General features: G+C 39.9%; 1 protein-coding gene across 1 annotated transcript in view; it reads right to left on the bottom strand.

Moving 5' to 3' along the window:
* MAP3K5 (mitogen-activated protein kinase kinase kinase 5) overlaps positions 1-15215 on the bottom strand; it is a 106593-nt gene that overhangs the window by 50565 nt on the left and 40813 nt on the right. Inside the window, exons 4-8 of the mRNA XM_074580618.1 lie at positions 10185-10378; positions 9747-9915; positions 8614-8720; positions 5935-6105; positions 873-985 (exon numbers count right to left, since the gene is read on the bottom strand). Of these exons, the coding sequence (XP_074436719.1) occupies positions 873-985; positions 5935-6105; positions 8614-8720; positions 9747-9915; positions 10185-10378 (754 nt within the window). The remainder of the gene's footprint in view (positions 1-872; positions 986-5934; positions 6106-8613; positions 8721-9746; positions 9916-10184; positions 10379-15215) is intronic.

Genomic DNA, 15215 nt, shown 5'->3' with positions numbered 1-15215 from the left:
ATTCATGGAGAAAAACACCAGTTGCAAACGTGTTACTACATTTTACAACATTCAGTGCTTTCTCTCATACCTTTCCTGAAAGTACTACTGACTAATCTTGACTTTGCACTCTCCTCAAATCCAGCAAAATCACCAGAAAAAAAAAAAAAATCACAAACAAAATGGACACCTTAATTCTTCTTTCTTAAGCAAGAAATTCCTTATGACGAGGATGGTGAGGCATTGGACCAGGTTGCCCAGGGAAGTTGTGCATGCCCCATTGTTGGAAGTGTTGAAGGTCAGGTTGAGCAACCTGATCTAGTGAAAGATGTCCCTGCCCACAGCAGGGGGCTTGGACTAGATGGTCTTTAAAAGGTCCCTTCCAACCCAAACCACTCTGTGATTCTATGAATATAGACATTTGGGAAACCTCAAAGACGGCATTGGAAGAGAAACAGTCTTCTCTCAGCCCATCGCAAGCTCAGGAGAAGTTCATTTTCCCCACTCTTAGGATGGACTTTTTGTCCATATTCCCTCCAGTTCTACAGGGATTTTTGTTTGTTTGTTTGTTTTAAAGAATGCTAGCTGGAACTGGATTTCCCCTTCAGGTGTTCCTGTTTCACACAAACGATACCATCGCAAAGAAGGGCTGTCAGTTTTCACTGAGCTCTGGTAACCAGTTAAGACCTTGAAACTGGAACCAGGTCTTCAATGACAGCACTCACCCAACAATCAGGTGGGATCAGCGGTGGTGAGGGAGACCAACTGAAATATTCACATGGTCACTATCAAAGCATTCGTATACAACCATCAGACTTTTCCCCTATGACAGTGGGTGGTGTCATACTTTCACTAGAATGTGATTTCACTGTGAATTTGCAAGCTATAATTACCAACTTTCCGCAGCTCAAAAGAAGTATCAAAGCAATGTCCAGCTGCCAGGAGGAGTACTGCATAATTAATTCCTGACTGTAATGTTGGCTCGGACTCAAACGCCTTCTTGAACCTAGAAAAAACAAATATACAAGTTTACTTTCTAAATAATGCGATCTAACAGGGACATAATTATACTTTTAGGTACTTTAAGTGCTTATCTTCTGTTTACACAGCAAGAATCCATGGAAGCAAAAAATATTTTACTGTTTTCCACACATGCTTTGTGGTTATTTTTAGGAGTCCGTTATTTATACATCCTCCTCCCATTTCCTTTCCCCTCACACAACAAGCACAGACCCTACTCGTCCATACCAGTAAAGTTATAGTATCTTACTAGATTTCCAATTTTCTTTGAGATTAAAGAAAAAAAATTACTATCAGCTTGTAACAGTCCTGTTTCACAGCTATAATTATTAGTAAACTCATTAGTTTACTTTTAAATATATGAATTTTCACTGACCGGAAACTTTAGATTCTATTGTGGATCTGCTACAGTGACATACAAGCACATCAAAATGCATAAGCACAAAAGCGAGTGATACAAGAACATACTTCGCATTTAGCTACGATTTCAGCTGCTCCAAATTTTGTTCTTTACTGGGTGTCTCATTGACATTGTCCTTATGAGTCTACTCACAGGAAAAAGGACTATATCAGACTTTATTTTCCTCAAGGCAAAGTGAGCAAGCAAGAGGAACAGCAGTGGTATTCACCTAGCCTAAATCTTAAAAGAAGTCAAGGGGCTTCACACAAACACAGCACACGCTTTCCTCAGGCTAACAATGCCAGCTGTGGTGACAACAGCAACAGCAGATCTGCAGTGCTTTAAACTTGTTCTACCGAATAAAAACATGTTTGGTTGCATGTATACATACACATGCACCCAGGTCTGTAAGGAGGAGGCGAACCAGAATACCATATGTGAGTTAAGGAGCACAGCAGATTCGGTCAGCACAACTCCACTACGGTAAAAGAAATGGAGTTTAAAATGACTTTCAAAAGGATGGGAAAAAGCCAGACAGACAAATGGACACCATAAAAAAAAGTTACGCAGGTTGTGAGATTAATACATAAGGAAGGAAAGAAAAATAATCTGTGCAAAACCAAAGGATTTGGCTTCCAGACCACACTTTGACATGTAAGAAAGCTAAAACATTTTGATCCTACCAGGACAAAAATATGTCTGGTTTTTAATTTTGTTTTTCAGTTTTGTTTGGTGATTTTCCTGCTTTAATGATTTAGGACTTTGAATCCTTTAACATAAGTTCTGCTTATGTTAAAACAGGCTCCTCTTCAATCTGCTACATATATACTCTTTCTATACTCCAGTTACGCACCTCCAAAGAACTTAACCATGAGACAAGAGTTTAGTCCTCTAAAAAAAGCATGATGAGCAGAGAAGACTCAATTAATTCTTTTCTTTAATCATCTGCCTTTCCTCTTGTACTGTGCGTTACAACAAAACAAGGATGAAAGTACATACAAACCACTTTCACTCACTTAAAAAAAGCCCAAAACCAACCCACAACAAAAAACCAAACCCCATAAAAACCTGCCAACCAAACAGGACAACACTTTAATTGATTCTAAGCATATATAGCTAGAAGAGACCGGTTGGCTGGCATAATCTGTTTGGAGACAGTGATGTTGAGAACTGGATTCCCTTTTTTGGTTTGGAGATCTTTCATGCTGGAATCCTCATGCAATATCAGGAAAAGGAGAGAGGAAAGACTGACAGAAGAAAAAACCTTGAAAATAAGTATTTTTGTTCCAATACAAGAGACTATACTTTCACTTTTTTGTTTTGCCCCCAAATGCTGAATTTCTGGCATGACTGTCACAATTTCTCTAGTTCTCAGACAGATATGTATAAACCTTCAAAATTTAAAGATAAAATAAGCATCTCTCATGCGTATCAACAGGTGGGCACAGTTGTGCTGTAAACAGTGCTAATCATACAGGCAAAGGAGGTGGAGATGAGCTTAAGTTTGCAAAATAGTTGCTGCTTGCAGAAGCACTGGTGAAACAGCCCCAAAAAACCCTCTTTCTTAAATATGTTACCACAGAGGTGCCACCCGCGTTGCTGATGTGCTCAGTTTTGGCCATCAGAGCTGGCTGGAGTGGGCTGTGTCTGACATAGGGCAGCTCCTCCTCTCTTGTCAGAGGCCACCCCTGCAGTCCCTCTGCTGCCAGGACCTTGCCACCTACCCCCAAGTAGACCAGATGGGACTTCATGGGAAAATTTGTTCCTGGGTTCTGCCTTTCCTTTCCAAATTGCTTCCAAATCTCCCTTTCCGACAGCAGAAATTCATTCTTCTAGACATCTTTACATGCCATTCACACCAAGAAATACTAGTATCTTGGACCTCTGTAGTCCTATTTACCTCTCCTAAATTGATACAACCAAAAGTCTCATTTTATACATGGTGTGATCCTGTGCTGACGTTCTTAAACTGGCCTTATATCCACATAGCCTGGACAGGAAAAATTTACCGACAAAAAAATAAAAATAAAAAACCACCACCTGTAATAATTAATTTTGAACAGATGAAAATACTCGTGGTTTCCCAAACAACTCACAAGTCACGTCTGTTGACTGAATTGACTTAAATTCAAATGGCGCAATTGCTGTACATCGTCATGCCCCAAATATCACTGGAGGAACCTGTGCAGGATCGTAGAAAGGCAGTAAGGTTTAAAAGTCTGCCTATAAAGTAGAGGTTGGCTTAGCTGATGCGATTATAAGTGCCATCAAGAAATTGAAAGCTGACATTTTGGAAAACGTTGCAGTGCAGACACTGAATCAGGGAGGCAGCAGTGAAAAGATTTGAGTAAAGACTTGATAGCTTTGGTAAGTCTGATTTACACTGTCAGTATGCAACAAGAAAGTGACAGTTAATAATTAATCTTTCATCTCTTCTCTCATATTTATATGAAAGATGTCTTTTATTCTGCTTTTTAATTGTCAGGAAAGCACACTGCCTGCCTATCTGGGTTGGTTTTTTGGGCGTTTTTTTTCTTTTGGAATAGACCAAGTACCTTGACATCACATCACTAGTTGTTGCAAAACCAATTCTTCAGTTCTGCTGCCAAATTCTCATTATCTTATGCAATTCACTATACTTCTCCTACATCCTTATTTCTCTAAGATTGAGATAATAACCTTTATCTCAACATAAAGTAACGCTATCGTGGAGGCATTGTTCCCGCACACACCTTCCCTTGTTGTGGCCTGCTGTAGCGCTGGAGTAGCTCTGCTCCTTCCCAAGAGCCTTCTGATGAGGTATGAGTCAACCCTTCAGCCACGTCAAGCCTGCTGTGTGACTAACTCTAGAATCCAAATCAATATCCAGCATAAAGTACAAACCCAAGGCAACTGGCCCATCCGGGATAGCTTCCGGCCAAACTCCACCTCGACCCCATCGAGATCACATTGTTCCATGTCAGCACGGAGCGGTCTCTATTGGCTCTTACCTGCCAGAGACTTCAGGGATTATTTGGGGGCTGGCCAGTCAGCATCCCACCCTGCTGCAGGAGCTGCTGGCCTTTCCCAAACTGGAATGCCTGACTGCAATCACTTCCCCTCCTCAAATGTATGAACACCATGATTGCTAAGATGCATCTATTAAAAGCCTGTTAAAACGCCTACATGAAATATCCTAGAAGTAATTACCACTACTGTACATATAATTGTTCCTAGCTCAATTATGTTTGAAACTCTCAAAGTTTATCTGTTCATAAGGCACTATGAATGAGGAAAAAGCAAGATGCACAACAGCAAAAGTGATTTCTATTTATTCTATTTAGCCTGTGATAATGCCTAGTATTTGTATACAGGACTACTGTTTTCTTTTTATATTAGTTCACGACATTAGCAAAACATATTTTTTTAAAACAGAATATTTAAAGTTTGTTATGGGTTTTGCCTTAGTGGAAATAAGTTTTTTTTTTTAATCCAAAATTATGAAGGGGGGGATGACGACGACAATATGCTGCTGCATTCCTATTATTTCAACATCTTTAAAAAATCCAGTAAGCATTACAAAACTGTAAAGCATGACCACCAATTATAAACTGTACTTCTATTCTGAGGCCATAAATGGTAAACAATTATATCTTATCTTTTACCAAAGACAGTTCTAATCTGAAGTTTACTGAAAACAAGTGATAAATGACGAAGGGAGAAGAAAGCTTTCCATTCTAAGCATTTACTTCAACAGGCAGCTGACAAGCACAAGACCAGAACTAGGATCTGATGTGCAGGACACAAACACAGATTGTCTGTTTTCTCATCCAAATCATAACGGAGAAAAACAGCTCATCCTGACTGAAGTCTTGGATGGTGTCCAGTGCCTTCATTTTTTAGCCTATTCCATATAACAGTGTTCTAGTGCACTACAAAAGCAATAAAAAAACACGATACTTGCCCCTAAAATTAAGATATGAATTTGTCTAGCCTATCACATGCTGCTTTGACTACCTATGGTACTGTAGCCCACTGCACTATGCATATACTATATGGTGACGATGGGGTGATAAAACTTTTGCCAGCGTGAGTTTGGAACAGCCATATTGCTTGTGAGCACAGAAGCCAAAAAAAGACAGAGCGGTACATCCTAAGCATCAGTGCAGAGTTGAACCTCAGCACCTTTAAGCCTAGCTAGCTATCGTCTATCAGACTGCAGATATGCCAACTGCTTCACGGATGACTATTGTCTGGACAGGATTCCTAAGATTAATAAAAAGGAGACTTCACGTTTGGGAAAAGGGAGGAAAATACACTCCGATGAGAGCTACCTAAAATTCCAAGTCTCTGAGGCGCTTCAAGAACTTCGCAGAACCAGATCTGTGAATAACTTAAATCTCTCATTCTTAACAAATAAGTAAAGATTAGAAGACTCAGTGTATCCCTTAAGGATGCCAAACATTTGGAATGAAAACCAGCTGAAATATATTGTTGTTTAAGGAATATTTTCCCAAAGCTAACAAAAGGACATAGAGCAGGAAAACAGCGCTTACCAGAACGTCCCTTTGTCCCTGCTTTCGGTATCTATGAACCCAGATTCCAAAAACATGTCCTTGTAAATTCGACCAACCAGGCAGTACATATCTGAAGCTACTTGGTCTTCCTGTTCTACCAGGGGAATCATAATTTCTAGAGCTTTCTGTCTGTCTCCAGGCAGATTTCGCCTATTAAAAAACAAAAATTTTGATTAAAAACCCCAATAAAGTTAACAGGAAATAAAGTTATCAAGAAATAATTTTTCATGACCGTGTTTGAATATATATATGTATGACTTCATGCCTTTAAAATGTGCTTCCAGACACAATGGGCTATATTATACATACATGCTCCCCCCCTTCTTTTTTTTCTTTTCTTAATATCAAGGGACACCTTTATAAAAGCCCCAAACATGTTTTCTCTCTCTCTCATGAAGCACCAGCTAGAGCAAAGCACTACCAACAGCAACAAGAGCCTCAAGAGCATTTTTCAGAAAGATCCTGTGTTACTTTCTTACAAACCAGGGAGATATGAACCTCTGTTTCATAGCTAATGTTTCTTTCATAGTAATTCATGCTTTAAAGGAAAAAAGATTCTGTCTTGTGTTTGTGATTGTTTTTTTTAAATATACATTTTGAATGTGAAGCAAAAAAGCCCCAAAAGCACAAACCAGTCTGAATTCCCATGATAGGGAAGGTTAGGAAGTGAAGCCAATAAGGTAAAATTAATGAAAGTACTTCAGACAAATAAACCACATAATTGCAAGCATTAGACACTTTCTGGTGACTCACAGTTTGGATACATACATCATTTAGTATCAAGACTTTAGAATTTTTTATGTATTTGTGTACTGAACAAGCAAATGACTTCTTTCTCAGCAAAAACTATTCTCCAGTGGTTTGGGAGAATATTATATTCTTTCAGAGAAATTGCTTGTAATATTTGAGTGGCTACAATTTGAATTGAGGGGAATATATAAAAATGGTTTTGTATCTGGCTTGCAAGCTTTGCACTGAAGAAGGCTGCAAGACAAGGCTGTGTCGGACAGAAAAAAAAAAACACATCAAAAGCCACTGCCATATTAAAGCAGACACTACTACTTGATCAGAGTTTCAGTAATAGAGATTTTTCTTCCTCCTCTACCAGAACATATCAAAGTTTTGATGCATCTGCAGAGGCAGTGTCAGTGTCAAACCTGAGAGATCAGAGCACGTGTCCTCTAAGTGATACCTGAGCTCGTGAGCTCTGAGCTCCTCTGTGCAGCTCCATGAGGGCGCGATGTGGAAGAAAAGGTTTAAGTCAAACACAATGGGTAACACAGGATGAAGAAGTACTTACATCATAACAAAAATAATGAAGAAAACAGAGCAACAGCACTTGTTTAAGCAGACAGTGTAAACCGCTTCCCTGAGCAAAAAGACCAAATAGAGTGTGCAAGCCTACATGCTGGGCCAACCTCTATTGGTGTCTCACCCTGATGAGAAATACAAAGTGAAACTCAGTGCTGTCTCTTCCCAACCTTCAGACCAGTCAAGTTCTAACAAATTCAGAAAAGTCCCCTCAGACTAGAGAGCCGCAGTGGGCTCCTCAAGTACTTCTAGAATGGCACAGCAAGGCTGGTGCACTCATTTGAGAGGGACAAGTGCTCCCAGTCCCAGGTCCCGAGAGAAATCAAGTGCTCCTGGCTGAGCAAGTAACAGGCTCCTTCAGCTCTGTGTTATTTTGGTTCCCCTGCCAATTGATCACTTGCCCAGTTGTTGAAGGTTTGCTTCCTTTTGTTTTCTCTTCTCATATTGACCACGTAAGTAAAGCAACAAGGGTAAGTCTGCAGCTTTATGTTTTTCGGCTGACTTCCATAACAGAAGGGCAATTGTCAGAACGGAGTTTCAGGTGGATAACTATTCCACATCTTGTATCAACTACCACTAATCCAGATCAAACCAATAGCTAGCTGAACTTAATGAGAACAAAACCGGTAAGGCATAATGTGTTGTAATATGAGCCATTTACACCTTGCCGGTCTCCAGAGATAGAGGTCCCTATGCTTCTTTCTACTTACTCCTCCATCATCAGTGCCCTCACACACTTTCTGGATTTAGGTCAGACTAATCCTGACTAATTGAGCCGCTCCATCCTTCCGTACTAGTGACCTGGATTAGAAGCAAGACAGACAGTGTCTTCCACAATAAACATTCAGATCTGCAGAGTATTCCAGACATGCCTTAGCTCAGGAAACATCCTGTATATTCCCACCAAGGAGAAAGCTACAATTAGCCCAAGTAATTCTTTCTTGGCATACACTGAAGCACGAACATTTTCATGGCTGTCATGGATTCCAGTTGAAGGCACGATGCAGAGAAGCAAGAGAGAGGAAAATCTGATCTGAACTCCTATGGAGGTACTGTGTAGACCTTTCGTATGACAGAAACCCTCAAAGGCTAGATCTTACAGTCACATCTATAAAAACAGACCTTTCAGTCTGCAAGAAGCCCCAGTAGAACCAATGAAGTATAAGGATCTTCCTGAAAAGATGATATTGTAGTCTTGCAGGTTTTTCAGTGCCCCAGTGAACTAGCCAAATCCTGTTTTCAAAGGTGACTTTTTTTAGCAAATGGTGACCTTGAGGTCTAAATAACTTGTTTAAACTCCAAGTTCTGATTTAATGTTCAACAGGAGAAGGAAGGGTAGATTCTTACCTGTTCAGAGCAAATGCATAATGAAGCCTCACATGGTGGTGGGAAGCCAAGTCAAAAGTAGGCAGTTTTTCTAAAGTTTTCACCAGTTTCACAATGGAATCGTAATCCTTCCAAAAGAAGGGAATAATGAAGTTTTAGGTGCCTATACTGAGGTATGCCTATATAAACTCCTCTTTGAACTAAGCACCTCTCATTTCATACTAAGAAGTATTTTCGGTTCATTGAAAGTTTTATGGATTTCAGTTTCTTCAGTCTCAAACCGTAAATAGGCTGGCACTCATCAGAAATGTGAACATGCACAGTATTTAGCAGGGAAACACAATTTTGGTCTCCCGTACTGCTTCAGTGTGGACCCACGGAAGTTTTAGTACATCTATTTCATGATGAAAGTTAGCTTCAGGGGCTGAACACGTATCAGAGTTCATATTGTACAGACATTACAATGCTAACTGCCTCTGAATTAAGGCATCCCAAAACTCTGAAGTAGGCATGAGACACAAAAACAAAATTAGAAAGTCTCTCAATATCACAATTTTTAAAGTAGCTTACTCACTGATATATTAAAAAAAAAAAAAAAAAACAAAACAAAACAAAAACCAAACAACCAAAAAAACCAAAAACACAACCAAAAAACAATCCCAAAGAAAACCAAAACCAAACCACTTCAAAATCTTTAAGGAGCAATAGTTGAAATTATGTATAACAAAATAAGTAATTACTATCACCATTCCAGAAGCTGAAATGCATATGAAAATGCTATGTTTCCATGAGAAATGTCACAAGCATGGTGACAAATAATACATATACATGTCAATAGCAGAATGCTACCATAGCCTTTACGGGCAGTTCATCACATAGTAATGCTGAGACAGAGAACAGTTATTATATGTTGTGCACGTTTTAGGTGCTGCTATAAAATAACACCACTTTTCTGCTATGTAAATGCACACTATAAGCAGTGTAATTACAAATTAAAGTAAAAAGCACCAGTGAAGATACTGTAGAAGATTTTTACTAGCATGCATTATTCACATAGTTTGTTGGCAGATCTGTGCAAAATACACTAAAACTTTCACTGAGAATGTGATTTAATTTACTATGTTTAAGATGACCTTAGAGCACTGTATTCGTACCTGGATGTCTCTGTAGGACAGCAGCAAGTTTATGACAATGTCAGCAGACAAGACTTCAACATTATCCACCCGCTGTCGAATCCTTGCCAGCTCTGCTGCAAGCTCTTTGCCCGTGTAGAGGGTACGGGCCTTCCTGATGTCGTTCAGAATGGATTCCCGGAAATACTGGCTGGAGAGGAACAACTTCATGTCAGCAATCTGGAACAGGTCCCTCGCATTTGTTTTTCTGACCCTGCAGCTCACCCACAACGTGTATGTGGAACACACATTTATTGATAGAGCAGTGTCAGTGGAGAGATTTGGTCAAGCCAAATGATTCATTATCGATTTGACTCAACCGAAGGCAAAACATGGCATCGCCCTGAAGCAAGAGTCTGACATTTATATTGCCAGCAGGAACATATGAATTTTACACAGGGGTACAAAAAGACAACTCACCTTGAACTGGCCTGTGCCACCTTCAAGAGCTGAATAAATCGATCCACCAGAGGTAAGCATATCGGCCCAAGCAGAGACTCAAAACTGGGCTGCATCAGTTCTGTTAGTCCCTTCATAAAACTGCTATCACAGCAGTACACCTTGTTATGTGGAGTTATCATATAAGGGACAAATATGTAGTTACCAGTGCACATCTGTAGGGAAACAAGGGCCAATATTTAGGGCAGTTATGGCTTGACAAGCCTAAGCATAAAACAATTGCATATACTATCTGCAGAACTTCACCCGTTAAAGTCAAAGGGAGATCCGCTGCTTACTTCAGCCAAACCAAGATTTTACTGATGAAGCCTACGTAAATTCAGTTTTCATCTCAAATATGATCTACATCTGAAACGTATTCTTTCAGATTCCTGAACCGCTTCTTGTAAGATGAGTCTTTTCAGAAGCATCACGTTGACCTCGAAATAGCCATTGGCTCAACAGCGAAACCTTTTTGAGGGCACACCCCAGTCACCCCAAGGCAGCAGGTGGACTCAAGTGAAGGTGACGTACACTCTTTTCAAGGTGACGGATGTTCAGAAGAGAGCAAGCACTCTGCAATTTAGTATAGTTAGGCTCACAGATGTTGAAAACAGTAACAACAAGCTAGGTGCCTCACAACAGGAAAACTGTAGAGGAAAACTAATCCTCATATGAACTCAAATAGTTTAGCATAACAAAAACAAATTAAATTCCCTGCCACATAGCAAACCTACCTGGCCAGTGGGACTTAAAACCACACTTATTTCAGAATAATCACTTATGGAATGTCTTAGCATTGCCGAACTGTATTGATTTCTATATATCAATGTATGAGAGATACTTTGCAAAAAAAAAAAAAAAAAAAAAAATCATTTATCTTCCTGGAAAGAGGGAGGCAAGATGTCTGGTGGTATGTGTGTGAGTACAAATTTATGCACATAGAAAGCTTGCTGGATATTTGTGGTTCTGAAGGGTCTTAACTATGAGACAGCACACCATCAAAATCAGGAGTTGTGCTGTTTGGTTTTCAAAGCTCAGAGTCCACTCTGAAGTAGCCAGCAGCCCACGAAGAAAAGCCCTAAGAAGCAATTCTTGAGAGCCCCTAAATCACTTCCGAAGTTAATTACTTTCTGGTCAGCTTCTTCTGCTCTCCCAGAAGACAACACAGCAATGAGAACGTCACCTCAGAGACTCTCCTGACAAGCTGAGCTCCATGCATTGAGAAATCAGTGACTGAATAGTTCTCAAGCTGTGTGCTTAAAACATGCATTTTAACATGCATTATTAGATTTTAAAAACATGGAAGGATTGAGGTACTCTAGTCTATATAAATGTATGAGTACAGATATGTCAGTAAACATATGTTTGTGTACAGATCAGAGATTGACTATGAATAGTACAGGAATTGCTTTTTTTTATTTTTTAATTATACTTATCACACTATGACACTATAAGACCTCGCTATAAAGGCAATGCCATCCCCACTTCTGAGGGGTATAGACAAACTGTGTAAAATTTAAAAGTAATTGATGCAGGCATTTACATGAGGTCCACTGAGCTCAACTAACCCAGAACTCGGTTGGAGATTACTGCATATGCAGACTTGCACAAGGATGAATTTAGCCTTCCTCCCCCAACAACTGTAAATTATTACAGCTGAATAGCTAGGACACATTTTTCTGTGCGTGAGCGTAGCAATTACAAAGGAAACTTGAGAACTGAGAAGTGTATGACAATATTTTTAACAAGCAATTAAGGAGTGTGATGCTAGAACCCCAAACTGCTCGTCTTTACAATGGAGAACTGAATGGACACTTCTGCTCAGGAATATGCTAGCATGTAAGGCGATCACACACTTTCAAGAGCGAACGGATGAACCCTTGACCCTACTGAAACCTATCAGGCCCCACAGTAAAAAGCAGAGAGGAAATTATGAATTTGCTGGAACTGGTTTCAGCAATTACAGGACAAAGGTGGGCAGTGACTGGCACAGGAGCCACTATTAAGCATAGGCAGACTATTCTCCAACTTGCCTTTTTTAAATAAAGGAGAAAAAGGTTGGGAAGTAGGAGCCAAGAGAAAGGGTGAAGTAGCTACAGAAATCCTGGGGCAAGCATTTTACTTCCTAATGTTTATTCAGTACATTAAAAATAAATTCAAGACTGCTTGCAGGAAGGCCTGCTCAGACCTCTGGCACACTGTTTCCAAAGCTCGAGTCTTAATTAAAAAAAATCGGCTCCGAAAAAGGATGTTACCAGCTTTTCAAATCCACAGAACCCTAAGTTTATCCCGGCATAATGGCCAGGGCACCTACAGAAACAGTCCTGAAGTCTTCATAAGTAATCCTTCGAGCAGGAAAACTACCCTTCCTGCAGAGGCCAAGTGCCTGAGTCCATTACTGAGCAAGAGCTCTTACAAACTGATCCCAAGTGCACCTTCTGTAGGAACGTGCATCTGTTCAGCGCAACATCTATTTCAGTGGAACAAGAGAGCCAGAAAAAATTAGTTTACATGCATTTTTCCTGTTACCTGAGGTGGGGGGGAAAAGCAGATTATATTATAGAGCCTGCTATAGAAGACAGGCAGACCCAGTAGCCTTTGGGAGTGGTGGAAAAGGAAGAACTTAATGGTAAAAGACAGGAGAAACCACTGGCAAACATGGGAAGAAAACAGACGAAAATAAAATTAGTTTACAGTTGTTCAGAAGGACCCCAGGGTTCTCAGGGAATTGTCTCATCTTGATCCTTGGTGGCAAGTAGTGTGGGAACACAGTGGCCTTTCCCTCAGCCAGGGCATTAATTTGATTGTTAACTTAAGCTAGACAGTTATGTTTTGTGGGGAGCTCTGTATCTCTGAAACCTCTCCAGTTTGGTTGAAATTCATCAGACAAACAGGCAGATACAGAAAGAGGGTGGAGGATGAAAAAACAGTACAAGCTTTTAACTTTCATTTCCTTAGGAAGCAGGCTTTTAAAAAAAAAATAGAAAAAAAACCCACATGCAGTAAAGTTAAGAAATAGTTACCTCGATTTCACTTTCCTAGCTAAAGAATACATTAGATATTTAACAGCTGAACCTGACAAAGGCAGACACGCAGAAGCACTGGCGACAAAAGAAAAAAACCAAACCACCTACAATCAGAAGTTATATATTATTTACTAAAGGTGGTGGTGGAAGAAAGATAAGATAACAATGACAGCAAGACCGCTTTTGTATAATGAAGTCTGTCTCCCACTGTGGAGAAACATATTTTATCATCATCACAAATTCTAACTACAAAGAGCCCAAGCCCGACTGCATTTGGGCAACGATTGGGATGGGAGACCAAGAGGACCAGGCTGTGGGGGCAGCAGCTGAGGAGCTGCTCCACTGTCAGACAGCTCTAAACCCTTTTCCCCAAAGCAGAGTGCATGACTTGCTTCTTTCCCTCATTCCCAGACTACACAACCACTGTCTCAGCTCTTTTACTTCCTTCCTCACCTTTCTTTGTCAAAATATAAGCTACACTAACCTTGGTCAGAAAGGCTCAGGTGGTCTTTCTGACACACACTTCCTATCTGCTCACACACTGCTTTACATTTTGACTTAGTGCACATGATTCCACTTGGAAGTTTAAACATATTCCACCCATCCTATTAAAATCTGCCCCATAACACTCCCCCCCAACTCTGATCTCACAACCTCTGATATTCTTTCCTGACTTCACTTTATATTCTAAGTTTGCTGAGCACTCAAGACAAAATTGTTGTTTTCCTTTGATTCATTCCTCTGACTTGTCATACCATGTACAATGAAAGTAACAGAATCAAGCCATTCAAGAAAAATGGGCAATTTTTGAAGGAGTAACACCTTAAACCCAATTGCAGTATTCTCAGTTACGTCAAAACCCTTTAAAAAAACATGAGTAGCATAACGGGGCTTCAAAAATGGGTGGAATAGACCCTTTCACTCAACAACAGGTGCTAGAATTTTCATTTCCCAACCCTCTTTCATTATAAATCCTGCATTATTTGAGATTCAAAAGCTCAAATTACACTAATGAAAGTTACAAGGTGATTGCAGGCCACCTGAGTTGTAACCTGGAAGGCATTACTGAAAACACCACGGGCTGGGACAGGCCGTGAGTGTGCACGCAGATAGTTACTATGGTTCAGCCTGATGCACAAGAACTCAGGACATTAGATAAGGTAAGCTTGGCCTGAGCTCTCAGATCAGCTGAACTGGTTATATCTCGGAGAAACAAACATACGTATCTTTGAAGGCTTTGGGCCAGCACACTCAGTACCTGGCAACATCAGGCCACCTTCTGAAAGACTATCTGTGTCATAGACCATTTCATCAAATCACTCAGACTAATCAGAAGGCAGAAGTACTGGCTGGAGCCATAAACGCTTACCACAAAGTGACATTTGTAATTAATTTTTGCAAACGTTTTAATTGGTTTGTATTTTTCTAATTTCCCTTTACTTACTGTGCAAAACTAAACAATTCCAAAGCATGTTCAATTTCAGTTTAAATACAGCCGTGTGATTGTCTTAATAGCTCTACCATTAGAGAATTGAAGACTGCGCTGCTCCTAGCTAGACCTACTGGTCACTGCAACATTAAGCACTTCCTTCTTGTTTGATAACCTGTCTCAGCTTCTGAAAAGAAATTAATACAGCACCTATTTGTATTCAAGAGATAATAAACATGTGTGGCATATAGTTATATGTTAATGATCGTAGTAAGAATATAAATCAGCAATTCTTTCAATATCCTCCTCTAATACATAACTGTTACTTGTAAAAGGGGCAGCCTTTAGGGAATTCAGTTTGGAGACCAAGTCTTCCTAGAAAGAGCATCATGCAATAAGATGATCACTATTCTCTGCCCCACAAATACATCTGACATAGTACAGAAGATTTTTCCCTGAAAGTTGTACATATTAAGATGACACGGTGCTATACAAATGAGCATTGGAGTTCTGCTCAATTAGTTCTCAGATCTTGAATTTTACTTCCAAAGGAGA

This window comes from Larus michahellis, chromosome 3, assembly GCF_964199755.1.
Source record: "Larus michahellis chromosome 3, bLarMic1.1, whole genome shotgun sequence".
NCBI classification, from domain to species: Eukaryota; Metazoa; Chordata; class Aves; order Charadriiformes; family Laridae; genus Larus; species Larus michahellis.
This window is presented reverse-complemented; position numbering and strand designations above follow the sequence as displayed.